This window comes from Cygnus olor, chromosome 25 (assembly GCF_009769625.2).
Source record: "Cygnus olor isolate bCygOlo1 chromosome 25, bCygOlo1.pri.v2, whole genome shotgun sequence".
Taxonomy (NCBI): domain Eukaryota; kingdom Metazoa; phylum Chordata; class Aves; order Anseriformes; family Anatidae; genus Cygnus; species Cygnus olor.
The window spans coordinates 4,946,087-4,970,052 of record NC_049193.1 but is presented as its reverse complement, the minus strand read 5'-3'; the positions used below and the strand labels follow the sequence as shown (position 1 = coordinate 4,970,052).

Genomic DNA, 23,966 nt, shown 5'->3' with positions numbered 1-23,966 from the left:
GTTAATAAGATGGGTGAACAATTGTCTGATGGGTCAGGCCCAGAGGGTTCTTGTAAACGGGGTTACATCAGGCTGGTGACCTGTCACCAGTGGGGTTCCCCAGGGCTCCATTTTAGGACCAGTCCTCTTCAATGTTTTCATAAGCGATATGGATGAAGGACTTGAAGGTTTTTTGAGCAAGTTTGTGGATAATACCAAATTGGGTGGAGACGTTGACTCTGTCAAGGGTGGTGAGGCCTTGCAGAGAAATCTGGACAAATTAGAGAACTGGACAATCACCAACAATATGAACCACCAAAAAGAGCAAGTGCTGGATCCTGCACCTGGGAAGAGGCAACCCTGGTTATAAGTTCAGAGTGGGGGATGAGATGCTGGAGAGCAGCCCCACAGAAAACAATTTGGGGGTTTTGACTGACAGCAAGCTGAACATTAGCCAGCAGTGTGCCTTGGCAGCCAGGAGGGCCGACCGTATCACAGGGTGGTCAAGGAAAGTGATTGTCTTGCCCTACTCTATGCTGGTGTGGCCTCACCTGGAGTACTGTGTGCAGTTTTGGGCACTACAGTATAAGAAAGGCATAAAGGTGTTAGAGAGTGTCCAAAGGAGGACAACAAATAAGGTAAAGGGTCTAGAGGGGAAGACATAGTGAGTGGCTGAAGTCACTTGGACCAGTCTAGAGAAGAGCAGGCTGAGGGGAGACCTCATTGCAGTCTACAACTTCATCATGAGGTGGAGTGGAGAGGCAGGCACTGATCTCTTCTTTCTGGTGACCAGCAATAGGGCCCAACGGAACGGCTTGAAGTTGCGACAGGGGAAGTTCAGGCTGGATATCAAGAAAAAGTTCTTCACCAAGAAATTGGTCTGATAATGGAACAGGCTCCCCAGGGAAGCGGTCATGGCACCAAGCCAGGCAGAGTTCAAGAAGCATTTGGACAATACTCTTAGACACATGATCTGATTTTATTTTATTTATCTATTTATTTATTTATTTTTGGTGGTCCTCTGGGGACCCAGAATTGGACTGTATGATCCTTATGCGTCCCTTCCAACTCAGATATTCTATGATTCTATGACTTCCCACTGGAAGGCCAGTATGAGAGGATGAAAAGTCTTGACTTAGTGTAATAACTGTTCTGCCAAAACTAAATCATCAGGGTATTATCAACATTATTTGTCGCCTAAATCTAAAACATGGCACACAGCAGCCACTACAAAGAAAATTAACTCTCTATCAGCTAAAATCAGGACACCATCCCTAAACAGATACATTTAGAAACTAGAAGGTAAAATGATGCATCACAAAGCCTGCACACTGCAGGCCTCTATGAAGTATTGCTCAGGAAAACTGCCAACAACACCCCCCCGCAGACCCACCACTGAGCAACATGTCTTTCCCAGGGAAATGGTCTTCAGGGAAAAGGATGATAAAGAGGCATAAGCTGGGATGCAGTAGAACTTTAATGAGTCAAAAGTGGGAAACAAAATTGATAGGGGAGGAGTCCCCAGTGCAGGGAGCACAAGGGGCAGATGAGAGCGTCAACTGTGTGGCCATGGTGGGCATCCCGCCAGCTGCCCATCTGCCCACTCCACTGAGGGAGAAGGGACAGAAGGTCCTCTCTAGGATGACATTGTCAGACCCAGAGCCTAGTGGAGCAGCACTGAGCAACAAGGACACAGGTGAGAAAGGAGAGACTGCAGGAGGGGTAAGGCAGGCATGGGCCATGCATTCCGAGAGCCCAGGCTGGACCCATCCTTACAAAAGGGGTGGTGGGGTAGTTTGGCGCCTCTTAACACAACAAGCCAATGGTCTGTGCCCAGTCCACTACCAACTTCTGGGTCCCTGAAGGTCTTTCTCCAGGGCCATCACCAGCAGCTTTAGCAGGGGAGGCACCTTGTGCTGCAGTAGCGGCTGCCGAAGCCGGAGAGGCCAAAGCCTCCGGAGGAGATGGGCACTCCCTGAGAGCTGAGGATGCTGCCAACAGCAGCGGAGGTGGAGGATCCCACGGCGGTGTTCTGCGGGAAGGAGCTGAGGATGGGGCCGGGCAGGGTCACCACCACGGGGGAAGGCTGGATGAAGACGTTGGAGTCCTGGCACTGCCTGACACAGGGCTCATTGCAGCTGTTCGCCAGTGGAGTCGGGCCACAGGGTCCACATGGCAGGCACGGCAGGCACTGGTCATAGCAGGACATGTCTCCGCGCTAGAGATGCACCTGGTGAGAGAGAGGGCCTGGAGGAGCATGAGGGTGAGAGAGGATCAGCCTGCCAGCCCACCCCAGGAGAGCCATGGCACATGCTGTCTTGGGGCCTGGCAGCTGTGAAAGGAGGCCCTCAGTGTTCTCCTTCCCTTTGGCCCCAATGTCCTTGGCAAGAATATCCAGTTTGATGAAGCTCCCCATCTAGCCCATAGCTTCAGATACACCTCAACCGAGATCCAGCTTCTCTTCATGCCACGCCTGCTGAGCCCTTCCCTCTCCCAGAACTAGAGACCCAAAGACCCAACAGAGTATAAAGGTGCAGGCATGTTCAGAGAAATCCCCAGGGATGAAGAGGAAGAGAAAGATCTTGAGACTCACCTTGATCCCAAGGAGATGGAGGTGACAGGAGTGGATGAGAGAGTGAGGAGATGGGCCATCTTTTATACCTCTCCTGCACCGCCCCAGGCCCCTCAATTACTCTATGCAGGCCGTATTTTTCCAGCAGAGTCACCTCAAATGCAAAATATCTTAGCTAATGGCACAGATTGTACTTTGGTTTCCTGTCATTTCATTTCCTCATTTCTGACCTGACCATTTGGCTGCAAAGGCTCCTTTCAAGTACAAGGATAAGAGGTCAAGCATTTCCCCTGGGAGGAACACTTAAGTAGGGACAGTATATTAGTCCTAAGTTCTGGAGAGCATGGTACCTGTCCCTGTGGAAATGCATTCACCACAATTAGACCCTCTTAGATAGAAAGTGCACATATCCTCCTCTCTTTGGAGTGCCCTTCTAGATGCCCGAAGGCTCCTTTACCAAGGGACAAGGAGCATCCTTCTCCTGCTGGCCTGGCTCCCAGCCTACTCCAATAGTCACAGCTCATTGCCTGCATAGGCAGATGGGCTGTACTGCAGCTTTGAAATGCTGAGAGTTGTGAGAGTACTGGCCAGAAGGTCATGCTTCAGGGTAATGGCTGTTGGGGCTGCCTGGAGCATGGCACAGCTTGAGCTTGGAGCTCAGATGGAGCTGCTTGGCCAGAGGGGGATTTGGCATGCATGATGCTCAGGCCTGCAGACAGCAGGCACTCTGGCTTGGCCTCAAGCCAAAACCGCGGCACGTGGCCAATCCCAAATTAGAGCATGACTTGTCCTGGGCAGGGAGAGTCTCTCCCAGGAAGCTTGCCGGCTGAAGGCATTCCCTTGCCTTCCTGGGGTGTGTTCCAGCTGTCTCCCATGTCTGCAGGGCAAGGAAGAGCTTTATTCATGCAGCAGGGATGTGTTGCCTACTTGATGGAGTCTGGGAGATGTTTCCGGAGACAGGGCCCTTGTGAGCAAGTCCCCTTCCTGAGCATGCACAGCCGCGTGGCAGTGCCGGTTCCTTCCAGTCCTCGCTTGTTGAGGGGGAGCTTCCTTACCCCCCCTAGTGGTGCTGGCTTGTGCTGTTGCCTGAGGAGGGCTTTGGGACATGGCAGAGGAGGTGTGCTGAAGCTCTAATGCTAGGAGAAGACATATTGCCTGGGACCTAGAGATGAGTCCCAGCCAGGGGGAAGATGTTTTCTGCAACCCTTTCTTTCCCTCCACAAAACACTCAAGAGAGCTCCTACACACAGCCCTATCTCTTTAGCCAGGAGGCTGAGGCCTGTGTGTCCCTTCCCTTCCACCGCCCATGTCTGAGCCTGCCCTGGGGGCAGACCTACTCAGAGGAGGTCCAGGGGATCCAGGATCAGAGGGTAGTTCAGTCCCCAGTCTGTAGTGCTGCAAGAGCTTGTTCCTCCTCCTGTGCAGGACCTGCCTTTTGTCCTTCTAGAATGCCATGAGGTTCCTGTGGGCTCATTCCTGCAGCCTGTCTAGGTCTCCCCTTGTGGCAGCCCTGCCCCAGGTTGCTGTCTTCTGCCTAGTTAATGGAAGTGGTAATGGCATCAAGGCAGACAGCTGAAAGCATTGGCACAGCCTGGATGCCTGGGAATGCAAAGACCGGTGACCGTTGGATGGAGCCATGAGGGAGGGAGGAGAGAGAAGCTTGTGGCGCATCTTTAATGAACAAGATCTTGAGTGCTCTGCTGAGGATTGCAGCTCCATGAGGAACAGCGCCTCTTTCTGCAAAACCCATCACCAACCATTCCCGCAAAGTGCACCAAGCCATGTCCTGTCCTCTGCCTGAATGCAACCACTCTGTTGCACTTTTCTGCCCATTCTGATATGATCCTGCTGGGGTATTCCTTTGAACTCTCATACCAGTAGTAGGAAATAGCCTGCATATCCTCAGAAATGAGGAAATGAAATGGCAGATTTGACGGAAACCAAAACAGAACCTGTGCCATTAGCTAAGATATTTTGCATTTGAGGTGCGTCTGCTTGAAAATTATGGCCCATGTAGAGTGATTGTGGGCTTGGGGTGGTGCAGGAGACGTATAAAAGCGGCCCTGTCTACTCCCTTTCTCATCGAGTCTTCTCGCCTACATCTCCCTGGGAACGAGGTGCGTCTGAAGCCCTTACTCCACCTCCTCACCCTGGTGGATTTCTTAGCACGTGACTCTGACTTGATCCTCTGTTGGGTCTTGGGGTCACTAGTCATGGGAGAGGTAAGGCAGGTGTGTCATGGAGAGAAGTTGGGCTTGTCTGAGGTGTTTCTCAAATTATGGGCTAAGTTGGGATCTTCCTGGGCCTGGACATTCTAACCAAGGCTGTTGGGGAGAAAGGGAGAACGCTGTGAGCCTTATTACACAGCTGCAAGCTCACCGAATACAATTAGCTATGGCTCTTCCCTGGTGGTCTTGCAGGATGCTCCTCACTCACCCCAATGCTCCTCCTGCGCCTCTCTCCCACCAGGTGCAGCTTCTGCTCTGAGACATGTCCTACTACAACCAGTGCCTGCCGTCTCTGCCGTGTGGACCCTGTGGCCCGACCCCACTGGCGAACAGCTGCAATGAGCCCTGTGTCAGGCAGTGCCAGGACTCCAACGTCTTCATCCAGCCCTCTCCCGTGGTGGTGACCCTGCCCGGCCCCATCCTCAGCTCCTTCCCACAGAACACCGCCGTGGGATCCTCCACCTCCGCTGCTGTTGGCAGCATCCTCAGCTCTCAGGGAGTGCCCATCTCCTCCGGAGGCTTTGGCCTCTCTGGCTTCGGCAGCCGCTACTGCGGCACAAGGTGCCTCCCCTGCTAAAGCTGCTGGTGATGGTCCTGGAGAAAGACCCCCAAGGACCCAGAAGTTGGTACGCACTGGGCACAGTGAATTGGCTTCTTGCACTGAGGTGCCAAACACCCCCAGAACCCACTGCAAATGGATGGGGCCAACCTGGGCTCTTGGAAAGCATGGCCCATGTCTGCCTTTCCCCTCCTTCACTCTCTCCTTTCCCACCTGTGTCCTTGTTGCTCACTGCACCTCCACTGGGCTCAAAGTCTGACAGCGCCATCCTAGTGTGGACCTTCTGTCCCTTCTCCCTCAGAGGAGTAGGCAGATGGACAGGTGGTGGGATGCCCTCCGTGGCCACATAGTACACGCTCTTGTCTGCCCCTGGAGCTTCCTGCACTGGGAAGTCCTCTCGGTGTGACCTCGTTTCCCCTGTTTGACTCTAATATTAAAGTTCTGCATCCCACCCTGTGCCTCTGAGTTGTCCTTCCCCTGCAGCTGCTCTTCAAGGATGCCTGGGGAGAGAGGAGTTGCTCACGGGTAGTTCTGGGAGTGGGTGGTTGCTGATGCTCATGCTTAGCAATCATTAACACAGGCTTGCATTCAGAATGCTTCATGCATCAGGTCACCATCTGGATTCTAAATATCAGGTTACTTAGAGCTGGATGGAATTATCCAACGTAGTTGAGTGGCTTCTATGCATTTTGGTGTCCACACTGTTTCTTTTCCTCTGATTAGCATAATGGCATGAAACAAGTAGTAAGTAAGGAGGGATGACTATGTCCTTGACAAGGTGGAGGGCATAGCTGCCCAGGAGAAGCCAGGAAATCCCTTCCTAACAATAATACTGCAGAGCTTGCTGTGCTTGGTCAAAGTCTGTCTTGCTACACAGCCCCAAACTGGATACAATGTTCTAGATGCATTTGGAGGAGTGCTGAGCAGGGTCGGATTGTCACTGCCCTTGAGCTCCTGACTATGCTTCTGCTCATACAGCCCAGGATGTCACTGGTGTCCACAGTGTCTGGGAACACTGCTGGGAGTCACTTCTCTTTGGATGGCTATACTACCCAAGCAACTTTTCCTGGGCCAGCTTTTGGTTTGCTGCCATAGAAGGGCTGCAAGATAGATGGTGTGGCATGAGGGCTGGCTGGCAGGAAGGCATCTGCCAGACTGGGCTCTGGGTGATCTCAGCGCTGCTTTGGGAGCTTGTGGATGGCCCTTAGAGACACTCAGCTAGCACCTGTTGCCCCACAAAGATTTGCAGGAAACCTTTGGAACAGATGGAAGGAGTAGGGGAAGGAGGACAAGTACTGCCTATGAACCCATGTGGTGGGTTGACCGTGGCAAACATCTAAGCACTCACCAACCACTCGCTCACACCGCAGCCTCAGCAGGATAGGGGAGAGAGCTGGAAGACCAAGAGTGAGGAAAAACTTCCCAGTTGATATAAATCATGGAGTTATAGAATATCCCGATTTGGAAGGGACCCATAAGGATCATCGAGTCCAACTCCTGGCACCACACAGGTCTACCCAAAATTTTACACCATGTGACTAAGTGCACAGTCCAAACGCTTCTTAAACTCCGACAGGCTTGGTGCAGTGACTACTTCCCTGGGGAGCCTACCTCTTCCATGATGTCTAACCTAAACCTCCCCTGCCTCAGCTTGACACCATTCCTGCTGGTCCTATCACTGGTGACTAAGGAGAACAGATCGGCATCTGCCCCTCCACTCCCCCTTGTGAGGAAGCTGTAGACTGCAATGAGGTCTCTCATCAGCCTCCTCCTTTCCAGGCTGAACAGGCCAAATGACCTCAGCCGTTCCTCATACGTCTTCCCCTCTAGGCCCTTCACCATCTTCGTCGCCCTCCTCTGGACACTCTCCAACAGTTTTACATCCTTTTTGTACTGTGGTGCCCAGAACTGCACACAGTACTTGAGGTGAGGCCGTGTCAGCACAGAGCAGAGCGGGACAATCACTTCTGTCAACCGACTAGCGATGCCAAGCTTGATGCACCCCAGGATACGGTTGGCCCCCCTGGCTGCCAGAGCACACTGCTGGCTCATATTCAACTTGCTGTCAACCACAACCCCCAGATCCCTCTCTGCAGGGCTGCTCTCCAGCGTCTCATCACCCAGTCTGTATGTATAGCCAGGGTTGCCCCATCCCAGGTGCAGGACCCAGCACTTGCTCTTGTTAAATTTCATGTGGTTGGTGATTGCCCAGTTCTCCGATCTGTCCAGATCTCTCTGCAAGGCCTTTCCACCCTCATCCGAGTCCACAACTCCTCCGAGTTTGGTGTTGTCAGCAAATTTGCTCAAAACACCTTCTAGTCCTACATCCAAATCGTTTATAAAAACATTGAAGAGGACTGGCCCTAAAATGGAGCCTTGGGGGACCCTGCTAGTGACCATCTGCCAGCCTGATGTGGCCCCATTTACCACAACCCTTTGAGCCTTGCCCATCAGCCAATTGCTCACCCATCGTATGATGTTTTTGTTTAGCTGTATGCTGGACATTTTGTCCAGTAGGATCCTATGGGAAACTGTGTCAAAAGCTTTGCTGAATTCCAAAAAGACCACATCAGCTGATTTCCCTTGATCGACTAGATGGGTGATCTTATCATAAAAGGAAATCAAATTTGTTAGGCAGGACCTACCTCGTGAACCCATGACCAATGACTGCATTGTCCCCCAGGTGCGCTTCAATAACTTCAAGGATAATATTCTCCATAATTTTACCAGGCAATGACGTGAGACTGACTGGCCTGTAATTGCTAGGGTCTTCTTTCTTGCCCTTCTTGAAAATTGGTACATTTGCCAGCTTCCAGTCTACTGGGACCTCTCCAGATTCCCAAGACTGTTGAAAAATAATTGAGAGAGGTCCCATGATGATGTCAGCCAGCTCTTTAAGCATCCTGGGAAGAATCCCATCTGGACCCATGGACTTGTATGGATCCAGGGGGAGCAGCGAATCCCGCACACGTTCAGGGTCAGTTGGGAGTTTATCATTCCCACCATTATGGTCCTCCAGCTCAGGACATCCTGGATCCTGAAGCCCATCATCAGCGTTGAAGACAGAGGCAAAGAAGGCATTAAACGTCTCTGCTTTGCCTATGTCCTTGTCTATGACATGACCTTCCCCATCAAGTAGCGGACCTATGTTTATTTTGGTCCTCCTTTTTCTTTTCACATATCTAAAAAAACCCTTTTTATTGTCTCCCACAGACCTGGCCTGCTTCAACTCTAATTGGGCATAGGCCACATGAATTTTCTCCCTACAAACGCAATCAGTGTCCCTGTATTCCTTCCATGTTGCCTGACCCCGCTTCCAGCAGCTGTACATTTTCTTTTTTTTTGCCTAAGCTCCAGTAGAAGATCCCTGGTCAGCCAGGCCAGCCTTCTGCCCCGCCTGCTTGACTTCTGATATTTTGGAATTGCCTGATCCTCTGCTTTTAGGAGGCAGTGCTTAAAGACTGACCAGCACTGATGGACGCCAATGCGTTCAAAAGCAATTTCCCAGGGGACCTTGCTAACTAGTTCCCTGAGCAGCCTGCTTTCCCATATCCAGGGCTGAAGTTTTGGTGGAAGTTTTCCGTCTGTCACCAAAAATTTTAAGCTCAACCACTTCATGGTCGCTATGCCTGAGACGGCTGCCAATTGCCACGTCCCCCACAAGACCCTCTCTGTTCTCCAGCAACAGATCTCGGAGGGCACCTTTCCTAGTTGGCTCCCTTCACACCTGCACTAAGAAGTTATCATCTAGGTGCTTTAGGAAGCTCCTAGACTTGCTCATGTCGGCCATGTGGTAATCCCAGTTGACATCTGGCAAGTTGAAGTCCCCCGTAAGGACAAGGGGAGTTGATATAGAGGCATCTTTTAGTTCTGCAAAGAATAATTCATCGGCGTTGTCATCCTGGCTGGGTGGTCTGTACTAGATTCCCACGACATTCCCTTTATTTGTTCATCCCTTAAGCCTTAATCAGAGGCTCTGAACTTTGCCATCACCAGCTTGAAGTTCCACACAGTCCAGCCCCTGCTTCATGTACATCGCCAGCCCGCCACCTCGCCTACCCTGCCTGTCCCTCCTGAAGAGCCTGTAACCATCTATTGCGACACACCAGCCACAGGACTCATCCCACCAGGTTTTGCTTATGCCGATGATGTCGTAGCTGTGGGATTGGGCCAAGACTTCTAGCTCATCCATTTTATTCCTCATACTGCATGCGTTTGTGTAGAAGCACTTCAAATGCGCCTCACTGCATGCAGAACCTTGTGAAGCAAAAGTCTCTTAATAAAGACAGCTTAAGAGGGGAATGGTAAACAAAAGAGGAAAAGCAAGTGACGCAAAGGCAATGTTTCAGCACCTCCCACCAGCAGACCAATGCCCAGCAAGTCACTGCAGAATGGCTACTTTGGAACAACTGTCCCCTGGTTTGTTGCTGAGCATGATGCAATACGGCATGAAATATCCTTTTGGTCAATTTGGGTCAGCTGTCCTAGCTGTGTCCCCTTCTGAGCACTTCCCATTCTGATGGTTACACATTGCTGGCAAACTAAACTTCACCAAACTGCTCTCTTACTCCCCATCATAAAAGGATGAGAAGGGTGGGAGAAAATACTATAGGGAAAAAAAGTCTTCTCACATATGGAGAAAATGACAGTGGAATTCAAAGAAAAAGAAAGAGAAAAACAAGAAAAGATGTGCAGAAGCAAAGAGAAAACAATTATTATCTCCTCCCCATCAGTATGAAATTTTCAGCCACGTCTTGGGAAGCTAGGCCTCAATAAGTGTAGTGGTTGTAGTGGTTGTTTGGGAGGATAGATGTTTTCTTAATGAGAGCACCCCTTACCCTTTCTCATCTTTCTTTCTTTTTTTTTTTTTTTTTGGTTGTGATGACAAGCGGTGTGGAATAGCCCTTTGGTTGGTTTAGCTCAGCTGCCCTGGTGATATCTCCTCCCCACCTCTTGCCCACTCCCTGCCTCGGGCCCTTGGGGGGCTTGTAAAGAGTATTGATGATACGCAAGTACTGCTCCATAATAGCCCAAACATTGGTGAGATAGCAATGCTCTTCCAGCTCCAAGTGCAAAGCACAGCACTCTAGGGGCTGCTATGGGGAAAGTTAACAGTCTAGCACTTGCTAGACTGTTCTCTGGGGTTGCAGAGAGGAAACATAGAAGGCCTTGACACTGAGCTAAATCATTGGTGCGTCACCTCCACTGTTTTAGCCACACAATCAGAACACAGCACCATATTGCCTATGGTGAAGACAATTACCTCCATCACAGCCAGAGCCAGTAGAGCCTGCTTCCCCCACTCCCTCTCCTGGCCTGCTCTGGGGCCATTTTCTGCACGAGTCTCCCCACCCAGCACAGCTGCCCCCAGAGCAGAAGGAATTGCCGCCCCTCCCCTCGCCTCTCCTCCTCTCCCCTGCTGCCCCCTTCCCAGGAACCTGTGGTGACTGCTGCCCTCCCAGGGTCTCCTGCAGCTCTGGCTCCTCACTGGAGGTCAGCAGTGGCCACGTGCCTCCTTCAGCAGGATGTGCGCTGAGGCCAAGACGGCCTGCCAGGACAGAGAGGCAGCAAAGCTGGACCTGATGGCCAGCGGCCCTGCAGAACTCATGGACACTTCCCTCATGTGTGAGTGACAGTGCTTTCCCAAGGGGCCCTACTGCACAGGGCCTCACCCTTGGAGAAGGTGAATGGACCCATGTGCCCAATACGCCCACGGAAGTCCCCAGAGGAACAGCATTAGTCCTGACAGCTGGTGTCTGGAGTGTCTGCAGGGGAAGGACAACTCAGAGGCGCAGGCTGGGATGCAGCAGAACTTTAATATTCGAGTCAAAAGAGGGAAATGAGGTTGCTTTGAGAGGAGGCCCTAGTGCAGGAAGCACCAGGGGCAGACGAGAGCGTGTGCTGTGTGGCCGTGGTGGGCATCCCGCCAGCTGTCCATCTACACACTCCACTGAGGAAGAAGGGCAAGAAGGTCCTCTCTAGGCTGACGTTGTTGGACTCAGAGCCTAGTGGAACAGTGCTACACAGTAAGGACACAGGTGGGAAAAGAGGGAGTGCAGAACGAGAAAGGCAGACATGGTCTGTACTTTTTGAGATCCCAGGGTGGCCCCATCCTTTTGCAAAGGGTTTTTGGGTTAGTTTGGCCCTTCTGAACTCAAGAACCCTATGCACTGTGCACAGTCAGCTACCAAAGTCTGGGTCCCTGAAGGTCTTTCTCCAGGGCCATCGCCAGCAGCTTTAGCAGGGGAGGCACCTTGTGCTGCTGTAGCGGCTGCCGAAGCCGGAGAGGCCAAAGCCTCCGGAGGAGATGGGCACTCCCTGAGAGCTGAGGATACTGCCAACGGCAGCAGAGGTGGAGGATCCCACGGCGGTGTTCTGCGGGAAGGAGCTGAGGATGGGGCCGGGCAGGGTCACCACCACGGGAGAAGGCTGGATGAAGACGTTGGAGTCCTGGCACTGCTGGACACAGGGCTCATTGCAGCTGTTGGCCAGCGGGGTGGGGCCACAGGGTCCACATGGCAGGCATGGCAGGCACTGGTTGTAGCAGGACATGTCTCAGGACAGGAGGTGCACCTGGTGGGAGGGAAGGCCCGGAGGATCATGGGGGTGAGTGAGGATCAGCCTGCCAGCCTACCTCAGAAGAGCCAGGGCTAATTGTGTTTTGGGAACTGTCAGCTGTCTAAGAAGGCTCCTCATTCCCTTTGGCCCCAACGGTATTGACAAGAATGTCCAGGCCCACAAAGCTCCCCATCTAGCCCATAGCTTTGGAAACACCTTAGCCTGGCCTCCGCTTTTCTCCATGACACACCCATACCGCTCTCGTGACCCAACAGAGGATGAAGGCACAGTCATTCACAAAGAAATCCCCAAGGACACTGAGGACAGTAAAAGGGCTTCCGACTCACCTCTTTCACAGGGAGATGGAAGCAGGAGGAGTGGATGAGAGTGTGAGGAGATGGGGCCTCTTTTATACCTCTCCTGCACCGCCCCAGGCCCACAGTCACTCTACGCAGGCCGTAATTTTCCAGCAGACTCACCTCAAATGCAAAATAGCCTTCCTAATGGCATGGGTTGTGCTTTGGTTTCTGCCAACTCTGCCATTTCATTTCCTCATTTCTGATCTTCCATTTAGCTTCAGAATAGTCTTTTAAGTAACAAGATGAGAGGTCAAGCATTTCCCTGAGCGGGAACAGATCAGTAGGGGCAGCAGATGAGTCCTAAGTTCTGGAGGGGGTACTGGGTTTACGTGGTTTTGGTTTTGGTAATGTGGGTCTGCAGGGCTGGCCTCTGTGAGGGGTGTCCAGGAGCTGCTCCATTTCAGATAACCGATACCTAACATGGGACATGCCAATGTCCAGAGCCGATCCAAAACGTGATGTCTTTGTGGTTCTGTGAGAGCAGAATTAAGAAAAGGAAAACTACTCCTGCACAACAACAGCTGGGAGATAGAAGAGTGAGAAAGAACCTTGAAAATACCAGGGTTACTAAAGAAGAAGGGGGAGGAGGTGCTCCAGGTGCCAGAGCAGAATATCCCCTGAGGCATGTGAAGAGGTCCATGCCGGAGCAGGTTATCCTTCTATAGCCCATGGGTAGCACGGTGGAGCACATCTCCACACTGCAGCCCATGGAAGATCCCCCAGTGGAGCAGGTGGATCTTGCCTGAAGGAGGCTGTGGCCCATGGAGAGGACCACAGAGGTGCAGGCCCTGGGCCAGAGCTGCAGCCCGTGGACAGGAGCCCACACAGGAGCAGGGGTTCTGAGGGGAGCTGCTGCCCGTGGGGGAACCCGTGTTGGAGTAGTTTGCTCCTGACAGATGGACCCCGTGGTACGGACCCATATTTGCAGCAGTTCTTAAAGAGCTGCTGCCTGTGAGAAGCCCATGCAGGAGCAATTTGGGAAGGAATAAATCTTGTGGGAGGGACCCTAATTTGGAACAAGTGCAGAGAGTTACTGTGAAGGAGGGGCAGAGTTGAAGTTTGATGGACTGACCACAGACCCCATTGCATGTTCCCACATGAGGGGAAGAATGTAGAAGAGGGTGGATGGGGGGAAGGTGCTTTTAGTTTGATTTTAGTTTCTCACTGCTCTAGCTTGTTAGTAATAGGTAATTAATTACATTAATCTCTCAATTCTGAGTCTGTCTTGTCCATGACAATAATCAGTGATTGATCTCTCTGTCTTAATCTCAACCCTTGATCCCTTTTCATCGCATTTCCTCCCCCCTTTCCCTTTGAGGAGGGGGAATTAGAGAGCAGTTGTGATGGAGCTCAGCTGCCCAGCTGAGTAAAACCGCCACAGAGTAGGTCAGAAGGGGCAGAAGATGAGTCCCAAGTGCTGGAGGGGTCCTGCATATATATCCTGCTGCCTATGCAGTGCCCTCCTGGATGACCAAAGCCTCCTTCGCCTGAGGACACAGCACATCCTTCTACCACTTGGCCTGGCTCCCAGACTGCTCCACCAGTCACAGCTCATTGCCTGCATAGGCAGATGGGCTGTGCTGCAGTTTTGAAATGCCCTGGCACAAGGCTACTCCTTCTGGGGTAACATGTTGTCTGCTTGTTTGACCTTGTTCCCTCTTGTGGCTGTCTTCTGCGCTCTTCAGGCAACCCATGTTGTCAGCTGCTGTGAGGAAGGCAAAGGCTGCTCTCCTGAGCCCAATGATTGCCCACCAAGTCCTGGAGAATGAGGTCCACTCTCACTACCAGAGGACTGAGTTGTGCATGGGGACAGTGTCTTGCTCCACCACTCTCCTTGCCATACCAAGCACTTTGGCCAGACTCATTCCCTGACCAGCAGCACACCCAAAGACCTGCCCTGTTGTGCAAAACATGCTGACCATCCTGTGAGCTGCCTGAGCTATGAGAGTTCTGGTCAGAAGGTCATGCTGCAGGGTAATGGCTGTTGGGGCTGCCTGGAGCATGGCACAGCTCAAGCTCGGGCTCAGATGGAGCTGCCAGGCCAGAGGGGGCCCCCCTAGTGGTGCCGGCTTGTGCTGTGGCCTGAGGAGGGCTTTGGGACATGGCAGAGGAGGTGTACTGAAGTTCTAATGCTAGGAGAAGCCTGGGACCTAGAGAGGAGTCCCAGCCAGGGGGAAGATGTTTTCTGCAACCCTTTCTTTCCGTCCAGAAAGCACTCAGGAGAGCTCCTACACAGAGCCCCATCTCTTTGGCTAGAAGGGTGAGGCCTGTGTGTCCCATGACTCCCACCGTCCATGTCTGACCCTACCCTGTGGGCAGGGCAGGAGTTACATGTTCTCTGCTTCTTTGGCCCTGAACCTCCTACTCAGAGGAGGTCCAGGGGATCCAGGATCAGAGGGTAGTTCAGTCCCCAAGCTGTAGTGCTGCAAGAGCTTGTTCCTCCTCCTGTGCAGGACCTGCCTTTTGTCCTTCTAGAATGCCATGAGGTTCCTGTGGGCTCATTCCTGCAGCCTGTCTAGGTCTCCCCTTGTGGCAGCCCTGCCCTGGATTGCATCAGCTGGCCCCCAGTTGCTGTCTTCTGCCTAGTTAATGGAAGTGGTAATGGCATCAAGGCAGACAGCTGAAAGCATTGGCACAGCCTGGATGCCTGGAGAGGCGAACACCAGTGACCATTGGATGGACCCATGCAGGAGGGAGGAGAGAGTAGCTTGTGGCGCATCTTTAATGAACAGGACCTTGGATGCTCTGCTGAGGATTGCAGCTCCATGAGGAACGGGGCCTCTTTCTGCAAAACCCATTACCATCCATTCCCCCAAAGTGCACCAAGCCATGTCCTGTCTTCTGCCTGAATGCAACCACTTCAGCACTCAGTGTCCTTCTTCTGCCTTTACTGATACGATTCTGCTGGGGTATTCCCTGGGTCTCTCATACCAGTAGTAGGAAATAGCCTGCATGGCAGATTAGGCATATCAAAAATGAGGAAATGAAATGGTAGAGCTGACGGAATCCAAAATATGACCTGTGCCGTTAGGAAGCCTATTTTGCATAGGAGGTGAGTTTGATGGAATAATATGGCCCACATGGAGTGACTGTGGGCCTGAGGTGGTTGCAGGAGAGGTATTAACGTGGCCCTATCTCCTCACTCTCCCATCCACTCCTCTGACCTATGTCTCCTTGTGAACAAGGAGGCAATGCATCCCTGCTGCATGAACAAAGCTCTTCCCTGCCCTGCAGACATGGGAGACAGCTGGGACCCACCCCAGGAAGGCAAGGGAGTGCCTTCAGCAGGCAAGCTTCCTGGGAGAGACTCTCCCTGCCCAGGACAAGTCATGCTCTAATTTGGGATTGGCCTCGTGCCACGCTTTTGGCTTGAGGCCAAGCCAGAGTGCCTGCTGTCTGCAGGCCTGAGCATCATGCATGCCAAATCCCCCTCTGGCCAACCAGCTCCATGCGAGCCCGAGCTTGAGCTGTGCCATGCTCCAGGCAGCCCCAACAGCCATCACCCTGCAGCATGACCTTCTGGCAAGTACTCTCATAGCTGAGGCAGCTCACAGGATGGTCGGCATGTTTTGCACAACAGGGCAGGTCTTTGGGTGTGCTGCTGGTCAGGGAATGAGTCTGGCCAAAGTGCTTGGTATGGCAAGGAGAGTGGTGGAGCAAGACACTGTCCCCATGCACAACTCAGTCCTCTGGTAGTGAGAATGGACCTCATTCTCCAGGACTTGGTGGGCAATCATTGGGCTCAGGAGAGCAACCTTTGCCTTCCTCACAGCAGCTGACAACATGGGTTGCCTGAAGAGTGCAGAAGACAGCCACAAGAGGGAACAAGGTCAAACAAGCAGAAAACATGTCACCCCAGAAGGAGCAGCCTTGTGCCAGGGCATTTCAAAACTGCAGCACAGCCCATCTGCCTATGCAGGCAATGAGCTGTGACTGGTGGAGCAGTCTGGGAGCCAGGCCAAGTGGTAGAAGGATGTGCTGTGTCCTCAGGCGAAGGAGGCTTTGGTCATCCAGGAGGGCACTGCATAGGCAGCAGGATATATATGCAGGATCCCTCCAGCACTTGGGACTCATCTTCTGCCCCTTCTGACCTACTCTGTGGCGGTTTTACTCAGCTGGGCAGCTGAGCTCCATCACAACTGCTCTCTAATTCCCCCTCCTCAAAGGGAAAGGGGGAGGAAATGCGATGAAAAGGGATCAAGGGTTGAGATTAAGACAGAGAGATCAATCACTGATTATTGTCATGGACAAGACAGACTCAGAATTGAGAGATTAATGTAATTAATTACCTATTACTAACAAGCTAGAGCAGTGAGAAACTAAAATCAAACTAAAAGCACCTTCCCCCCATCCACCCTCTTCTACATTCTTCCCCTCATGTGGGAACATGCAATGGGGTCTGTGGTCAGTCCATCAAACTTCAACTCTGCCCCTCCTTCACAGTAACTCTCTGCACTTGTTCCAAATTAGGGTCCCTCCCACAAGATTTATTCCTTCCCAAATTGCTCCTGCATGGGCTTCTCACAGGCAGCAGCTCTTTAAGAACTGCTGCAAATATGGGTCCGTACCACGGGGTCCATCTGTCAGGAGCAAACTGCTCCAACACGGGTTCCCCCACGGGCAGCAGCTCCCCTCAGAACCCCTGCTCCTGTGTGGGCTCCTGTCCACGGGCTGCAGCTCTGGCCCAGGGCCTGCACCACTGTGGTCCTCTCCATGGGATACAGCCTCCTTCAGGCAAGATCCACCTGCTCCACTGGGGGATCCTCCACGGGCTGCAGTGTGGAGATGTGCTCCACCATGCAACCCATGGACTGCAGGGGGACAGCCTGCTCCACCAGAGGCCCCTCCACGGGCCGCAGGGGAACTTCTGATTGAATGGAGTCAAATCCAGCTGTTGACCGGTCACGAGTGGTGTTCCCCAGGGTTGTCGGTGTTGGGGATCCTCTGTCGATGTTGCCCATCCTCTTTAATATCTTTGTTTATAAAGACATCATAGCCCTGGAGTGTGTCCAGAGAAGGGCTACAAAGCTGGTGAAGGGTCTGGAGCACAAGTCCTGGGAGGAGCAGCTGAGGGAACTGGGGTTGTTTAGTCTGGAGAAGAGAAGGCTCAGGGGAGATGTTACTGCCCTCTACAACTACCTGAAAGGAGCTGGGGGTCGGCCTCTTCTCACAGATAACTTGTGATAGGACTAGAGGGAATGGCCTCAGGTTGCGCCAGGGGAGGTTCAGATTGGAAATGAGGAGAAATTTCTTCTCAGGAAGAGTAGTTAGGTATTGGAAGGGGTTGCCCAGAGCGGTGGTGGAGTCATCATCCCAGGGGGTGTTTAAAGAAAGATTGGCTGTGATACTTGGGGACATGCTTTAGTGGATGATATTGGTGGTAGGGGGATGCTTGGACCAGACAATCTTGGAGGTCTTTTCCAACCTTAATGATTCCATGATTCTATGATTCTGCTTTAGGACCTGGAGCACCTCCTCCCTCTCCTTCTTCACTGACCTTGGTGTCTGCAGGGCTGTTTCTCACTCCTCGCTGTCCCAGCTGCTGTTGTGCAGGAGTAGTTTTCCTTTTCTTAATTCTGTTCTCACACAGCCCAAAAAAACATTGCATATTGGCTTGGCTCTGGACAGCAGCAGGCCAGTTTGAAGCCAGCTGAAACTGGCTCTTATCTAACATGGGGCAGCTTCTGGGTCTGTTCAGCGTTGAGAAAAGAAGAATGAGAGGGGATCTTAATAATGTTTACAAATATCTTAAGTGTGGGAGACGGAGGGATCTGGCCAACCACTTTTCAGTGGTTTGTGGGGACAGGACAAGGGGCAATGGCCAAAAAATGATCACAGGAAGTTCCGCACCAACATGCGAAAGAACTTTTTCACGGTAAGGGTGATGGAGCACTGGAATAGCCAGGCCAGGGAGGTTATGGAGTCTCCTTCTCTGGAGATATTCAAGTCCCGTTTGGATGCTTACATGGGCAACCTGCTCTAGGGAACCTGCTCTGGCAGGGGGGTTGGAACCGGTGATCTCTTGAGGACCCTTCCAACCCCTACAATTCTGTGATTCTGTGACATCTCTGACAGAGGCCACCCCTGCAGAACCCCGTTACCAAAACCTTGCCACGGAAACCCAATACACCCTCCAGCACTTAGGACTCATGTGCTGCCCTACTGATGTGTTCCCGCCCAGGGAAATGCTTGACCTCTCATCTTGTTACTTAAAAGGAGATTCTGATGCCAATTGGGCAAATCAGAAATGAGGAAATGAAATGGCAGAGTTGACGGAAACCAAAGCACAACGTGTGCCATTAGGAAGGCTAGTTTGCATTTGAGGTGAGTCTGATGGAAAATTACAGCCTGCGTAGAGTGCCTGTGGGCCTGGGGCGATGCAGGAGAGGTATAAAAGAGGCCCCATCTCCTCACTCTCTTCATCCACTCCTCTCACCTCCATCTCCCTGGGAACAAGGTGAGTCTGAAGGCCTTTCTCCTCCTTTTCATCCCTGGGGAGTTCTCATAACATGCCTGCACCTTCCTCCTCTGCTGGGTTTTCGGGTTGCTAGTCATGGGCGATGGAAGGGGTCAGGAGATGTGTCATGAAGTGAAGCTGTGGCTTGGCTGACATACGTCCTGAGATATGGGCTTGGTGGGGAGCTCCTTTGGCCTGAAAGTTCCTGCCAACGCTGCTGGGGACAAAGGGAAGGAGATGGCTGTGGGCTTCCTTAGACATCTGCCAGCTCCCCAAACAGCATGTGCCGTTGCTATCCAGTGGTGGCCTGGCAGGTTGCTCCTCTCTCACCAACATTCTCCTCTGGGACCTCCCTCCCACAAGGTGCACGTCCTTCCCCGAGACATGTCCTGCTACAACCAGTGCCTGCCGTGCCTGCCATGTGGACCCTGTGGCCCCACCCCGCTGGCCAACAGCTGCAATGAGCCCTGTGTCCAACAGTGCCAGGACTCCACCGTCGTCATCCAGCCCTCTCCCGTGGTGGTGACCCTGCCCGGCCCCATCCTCAGCTCCTTCCCGCAGAACACCGCCGTGGGATCCTCCACCTCTGCTGCCGTTGGCAGCATCCTCAGCTCTCAGGGAGTGCCCATCTCTTCCGGGGGCTTTGGCCTCTCTGGCTTTGGCAGCCGCTACTGCGGCACAAGGTGCCTCCCCTGCTAAAGCTGCTGGTGATGGCCCTGGAGAAAAACCCCCAGGGACCCAGATGTTGGCAGCGGATAGGGCACAGAGCATAAGCTTCTTGTGTTCAGGGTGACCAAACCTCCCCATCACCCCTTGGAAGAAGATGGGTCTCTCGGAGCGCACGGCCCATGCCTGCCTTTCCCCTCCTCCACTCTCTCCTTTCCCACCAATGTCCTTGTTACTCAGCACGGTTCCACTGTGTTCTGAGTCCCACAACGTCATCATTGAGAGGACATGCTGGCCCTTCTCCCTCAGTGGAGCAGACAGGTGGTCAAATGGTGGCATGCCCACCAAGGCCACACAGCTCATGCTCTCGTCTGCCCCTGGTGCTTCCTGCACTGGGGCCCCCTCTCAGAGTGACCTCGTTTCCCCCATTTGACTCTAATATTAAAGTTCTGCTGCATCTCAGCCTTCGCCTCTGAGTTGTCCTTCCCCTGCAGCTACTCTTCCAGGATGCCTGGGGAGAGAGGTGTTGCTCACGGGTAGTTCTGGGAGTGGGTGGTTGCTGATGCTCATGCTTAGCAATCATTGACACAGGCTTGCATTCAGAATGCTTCTTCATGCATCAGGTCACCATCTGGATTCTAAATATCTGCTTACTTAGAGCTGGATGGAATCATCCAATGTAGTTGAGTGGCCTCTGTGCATTTTGGTGTGCACACTGTTTCTTCTTCTCTGATTAGCACAACAGCATGAAGCAAGTAGTAAAGAACGAGGGATGACTACGTCCTTGACAAGGTGGAGGGCATAGCTGCCCAGGAGGAGCCAGGAAAACCCTTCCTAACAACAACACTGCAGAACTTGCTGTGCTTGGTCAAAGTCTTTCTTGCTACAGAGCCCAAAACTGGGCACAGTGTTCTAGATGCATTTGGAGGAGTGCTGAGCAGAGTGGGATTGTCACTGCCATCAATGACACCAAGCTGAGTGGTGCAGTTGATAGAAAAGAAGGAAGAGATGCCATTCAAAGGGACCTCCACAGGCTGGGGAAGTGGGCCTATGTGAACCGCATGAGGTTCAACAAGTCCAACTGCAAGGTGCTGCACCTGGCTCAGGGCAGTCCCACACAGGAGTACAGACAGGGAGAAGAACTCATCGAGAGCAGCTGTGTGGAGAGAGACTTCGAGAGAGACTTTATCCTACTCTGCCCTCGTGAGGCCACATTTGGAGTAGTGAGTCCAGGTCTGGGGCCCCCGGCACAAGAAAGATGTGGACTTCTTAGAGCGAGTCCAGAGTAGGGTAAAATATGATCAGACGGCTGGAGCGCCTCTCCTGTGAAGAAAGGCTGAGAGAGCTCGAGATGTTCAGCCTGGAGAAGAGATGGCTCCTGGGAGACTTCATTGTAACCTTTCAGTACTTAAAAGGGTCTCAGAAAAAAAGGTTGAGAAGGACTCTTTACTTGGGTAGAACATGATAGGGCAAGGGGGAATGGTCTTAAACTAAAAGAGGACAGATTTAGACTAGACCTTAAGAGGAATTTCTTCACTGTAAGGGTAGTGAGGCACTGGAACAGGTTGCCAAGAGAAGCTGTGGATGCCCCATCCCTGGAGGTGTCCAAGGCCATTCTGGATGGGGCCTTGGCCAATCTGATACAGCAAGTGGCATCCCTGTCTGTGGCAGGGGGGTTGGAGTTAGATGGTCTTTAAAGTCCCTTCCAACCTGAGCCCTTCCATGATTCTGTAATTCTATGATTCTTGAGCTCCTGACTATGCTTCTGCTCACACAGCCCAGGATGTCATTGGTGTCCTCGGTGTCTCGGAGCACTGCTGGGAGTCACTTCTCTCTGGATGGGTTTACCACCCAAGTAACTTTTCCTGGACCAGCTTTTGGTCTGCTGCCATAGAGGGGCTGCAAGATAGATGATGTGGCGTGAGGGCAGGCTGGCAGGAAGGCATCTGCCAGACTGGGCTCTGGGTGACTGCAGTGCTGCTTTGGGGAGCTTGTGGACGGCCCTTAGAGACACTCAGAAAGCACCTGCTGTCTCTCCTCCTGCCCTCAGTCTCTCCCTGCCTCCCTCTTCCCCACAAAGTTTTGCAGGAAGCCCAGGGAACAGATGGAAGGAGTAGGGGGAGGACTGTGTGGTGGGTTGACCTCGGCAAGCATCTAAGCACCCACCATGCACTCGTTCACACTGCAGCCGCAGCAGGACAGGGGAGAGAGTTGAAAGATGAAGAGACAGGAAAACTCCCCGGCTAATATAAAGACATTTTAAGGAGGGAAAGGGAAACAAAAGCCCAGCAAGTCTCTGCAGGATGGCTACTTTGGAAGAACTGTCCCGCTGTTTTGTTGCCAAGCATGATGCTCTATCATATGCAATATCATTGCATGGAAGGAGTAGGGGGAGGAGGACATGCACTGCCTGTGAGCCTGTCTGGTGGGCTTACCCCCAGCAAGGATCTAAACACCCACCACCCACTCGCTCACACCACAGCCACAGTAGGATAGGGGTGGCAGTTGTAAGACCAAGAGACAGAAAAAATTCCCAGTCAATATAATGACATTTTAAGAAGGGAATGAGAAAAAAAGACAAAAGATAATGATGTAAAGGCTGTGACTGACCACCTTTCACCAGCAGACCAATGGCAAGGAAGTCTCTGCAGAACAGCAAGTTTGGAAGAACTGTGTCGCCGTTTTGTTGCCAAGCATGATGCTCTATGGTATGCAATATCCCTTTGGTAAATTTGGGTCAGCTGTCCTAACTGTGTCCTCTCCTGAAAACTTCCCCAACCCTAGCCTGCTCTGTTAAGGTGCAGAGACGGAAACATAGAAGGCCTTGACACTGAGCTAAATCATTGGTGCGTCACCTCCACTGTTTTGGCCACACAATCAGAACACAGCACTATATTGCCTATGGTGAAGACAATTGCCTCCATCACAGCCAGAGCCAGTACAGCCTGCATCCCCCACTACCTCTCCTGGCCTGCTCTGGCGCCGTTTTCTGCACGAGTCTCCCCGCCCAGCACAGCTGCCCCCAGAGCAGAAGGAATTGCCGCCCCTCCCCTCGCCTCTCCTCCTCTCCCCTGCTGCCCCCTTCCCAGGAACCTGTGTGACTGCTGCCCTCCCAGGGTCTCCTGCAGCTCTGGCTCCTCACTGGAGGTCAGCAGTGGCCACGTGCCTCCTTCAGCAGGATGTGCGCTGAGGCCAAGACGGCCTGCCAGGACAGAGAGGCAGCAAAGCTGGACCTGATGGCCAGCGGCCCTGCAGAACTCATGGACACTTCCCTCATGTGTGAGTGACAGTGCTTTCCCAAGGGGCCCTACTGCACAGGGCCTCACCCTTGGAGAAGGTGAATGGACCCATGTGCCCAATACGCCCACGGAAGTCCCCAGAGGAACAGCATTAGTCCTGACAGCTGGTGTCTGGAGTGTCTGCAGGGGAAGGACAACTCAGAGGCGCAGGCTGGGATGCAGCAAAACTTTAATATTAGGGTCAAAAGTTGGAAACGAGGTTGCCCTGAGAGGAAGCCCCAGTGCAGGAAGCACCAGGGGCAGATGAGAGCATGAGCTGTGTGGCCGTGATGGGCATCCTGCCAGATGTCTATATGCCCACTCCACTGAGGGAGACAGGACAGAAGGTCCTCTCTAGGCTCATGTGGTGGGACTCAGAGCTCAGTGGAGCTTTGGTGAGTAACAAGGACATTGGTGGGAAAGGAGAGAGTGGAGGACTTAAAGGCAGACTTGGGCCGTGCTCTCCGAGAGACCCATCTTCTTCCAAGGGGTGATGGGGAGGCTTGGTCACCCTGAACACAAGAACCCTATGCACTGTGCACAGTCAGCTACCAAAGTCTGGGTCCCTGGGGGTCTTTCTCCAGGACCCTCACCAGCAGCTTTAGCACGGGAAGCACCTCCTGCCGCAGTAGCGGCTGCCAAAGCCAGAGAGGCCAAAGCCCCCAGAGGAGATGGGCACTCCCTGAGAGCTGAGGATGCTGCCAACAGCAGCAGAAGTGGAGGATCCCACGGCGGTGTTCTGCGGGAAGGAGCTGAGGATGGGGCCGGGCAGGGTCACCACCACAGGAGAGGGCTGGATGAAGACGTTGGAGTCCTGGCACTGCTGGACACAGGGCTCATTGCAGCTGTTGGCCAGCGGGGTCGGGCCACAGGGTCCACATGGCAGGCATGGCAGGCACTGGTTGTAGCAGGACATGTCTCAAGGCAGGACTTGCACCTGGTGGGAGAGAGGGACAGGAGGAACATGGCAGTGATTGCTGAGCAGTGTCCAACCCACCACTGGATAGCAACGGCACATGCTGTTTGGGGAGCTGGCAGATGTCTAAGGAGGCCCACAGCCGTCTCCTTCTCTTTGTCCCCAACAGCGTTGGCAAGAACTTTCAAGCCAAAGGAGCTCCCCACCAAGCCCATATCTCAGGACATATGTCAGCCAAGCCACAGCTTCACTTCATGACACATCTCCTGACCCCTTCCATCGCCCATGACTAGCAACCCGAAAACCCAGCAGAGGAGGAAGGTGCAGGCATGTTATGAGAACTCCCCAGGGATGAAAAGGAGGAGAAAGGCCTTCAGACTCACCTTGTTCCCAG

The 23,966-nt window shown here is 52.8% G+C and overlaps 5 protein-coding genes across 6 annotated transcripts; 3 read left to right on the top strand and 2 right to left on the bottom strand.

The window, feature by feature from the left end:
* Positions 1–1,188: 1,188 nt before the first annotated feature.
* LOC121059475 lies at positions 1,189–23,830 on the top strand. The gene is made up of 2 exons (XM_040536346.1): positions 1,189–1,706; positions 23,101–23,830. The coding sequence occupies exons 1-2, from the start codon at positions 1,384–1,386 to the stop codon at positions 23,828–23,830; spliced, it is 1,053 nt and encodes a 350-aa protein (XP_040392280.1). The 5' UTR covers positions 1,189–1,383.
* Positions 1,439–2,624, bottom strand: LOC121059825 (feather keratin 1-like). 2 transcript variants are annotated; one of them, XM_040536985.1, is made up of 2 exons: positions 2,573–2,624; positions 1,439–2,209 (listed from the first exon to the last, which is right to left on the bottom strand). In XM_040536985.1, the coding sequence occupies exon 2, from the start codon at positions 2,186–2,188 to the stop codon at positions 1,874–1,876; it is 315 nt and encodes a 104-aa protein (XP_040392919.1). In that variant the 5' UTR covers positions 2,189–2,209; positions 2,573–2,624; the 3' UTR covers positions 1,439–1,873. The 2 variants fall into 2 exon arrangements, with proteins under 2 accessions (XP_040392919.1, XP_040392918.1); XM_040536984.1 differs by having other exon boundaries at positions 1,439–2,226; positions 2,573–2,601.
* On the top strand, positions 5,027–5,775 carry LOC121059826 (feather keratin 1-like). The gene has a single exon (XM_040536986.1). It carries the CDS (start codon positions 5,042–5,044, stop codon positions 5,354–5,356), a length of 315 nt encoding a protein of 104 aa, XP_040392920.1. The 5' UTR covers positions 5,027–5,041; the 3' UTR covers positions 5,357–5,775.
* On the bottom strand, positions 11,136–12,278 carry LOC121059824 (feather keratin 1-like). The gene is made up of 2 exons (XM_040536983.1): positions 12,244–12,278; positions 11,136–11,911 (listed from the first exon to the last, which is right to left on the bottom strand). Exon 2 carries the CDS (start codon positions 11,888–11,890, stop codon positions 11,576–11,578), a length of 315 nt encoding a protein of 104 aa, XP_040392917.1. The 5' UTR covers positions 11,891–11,911; positions 12,244–12,278; the 3' UTR covers positions 11,136–11,575.
* LOC121059827 (feather keratin 1-like) lies at positions 18,697–19,840 on the top strand. Its single transcript, XM_040536987.1, has 2 exons — positions 18,697–18,712; positions 19,076–19,840. The coding sequence occupies exon 2, from the start codon at positions 19,097–19,099 to the stop codon at positions 19,409–19,411; it is 315 nt and encodes a 104-aa protein (XP_040392921.1). The 5' UTR covers positions 18,697–18,712; positions 19,076–19,096; the 3' UTR covers positions 19,412–19,840.
* Positions 23,831–23,966: the final 136 nt, after the last annotated feature.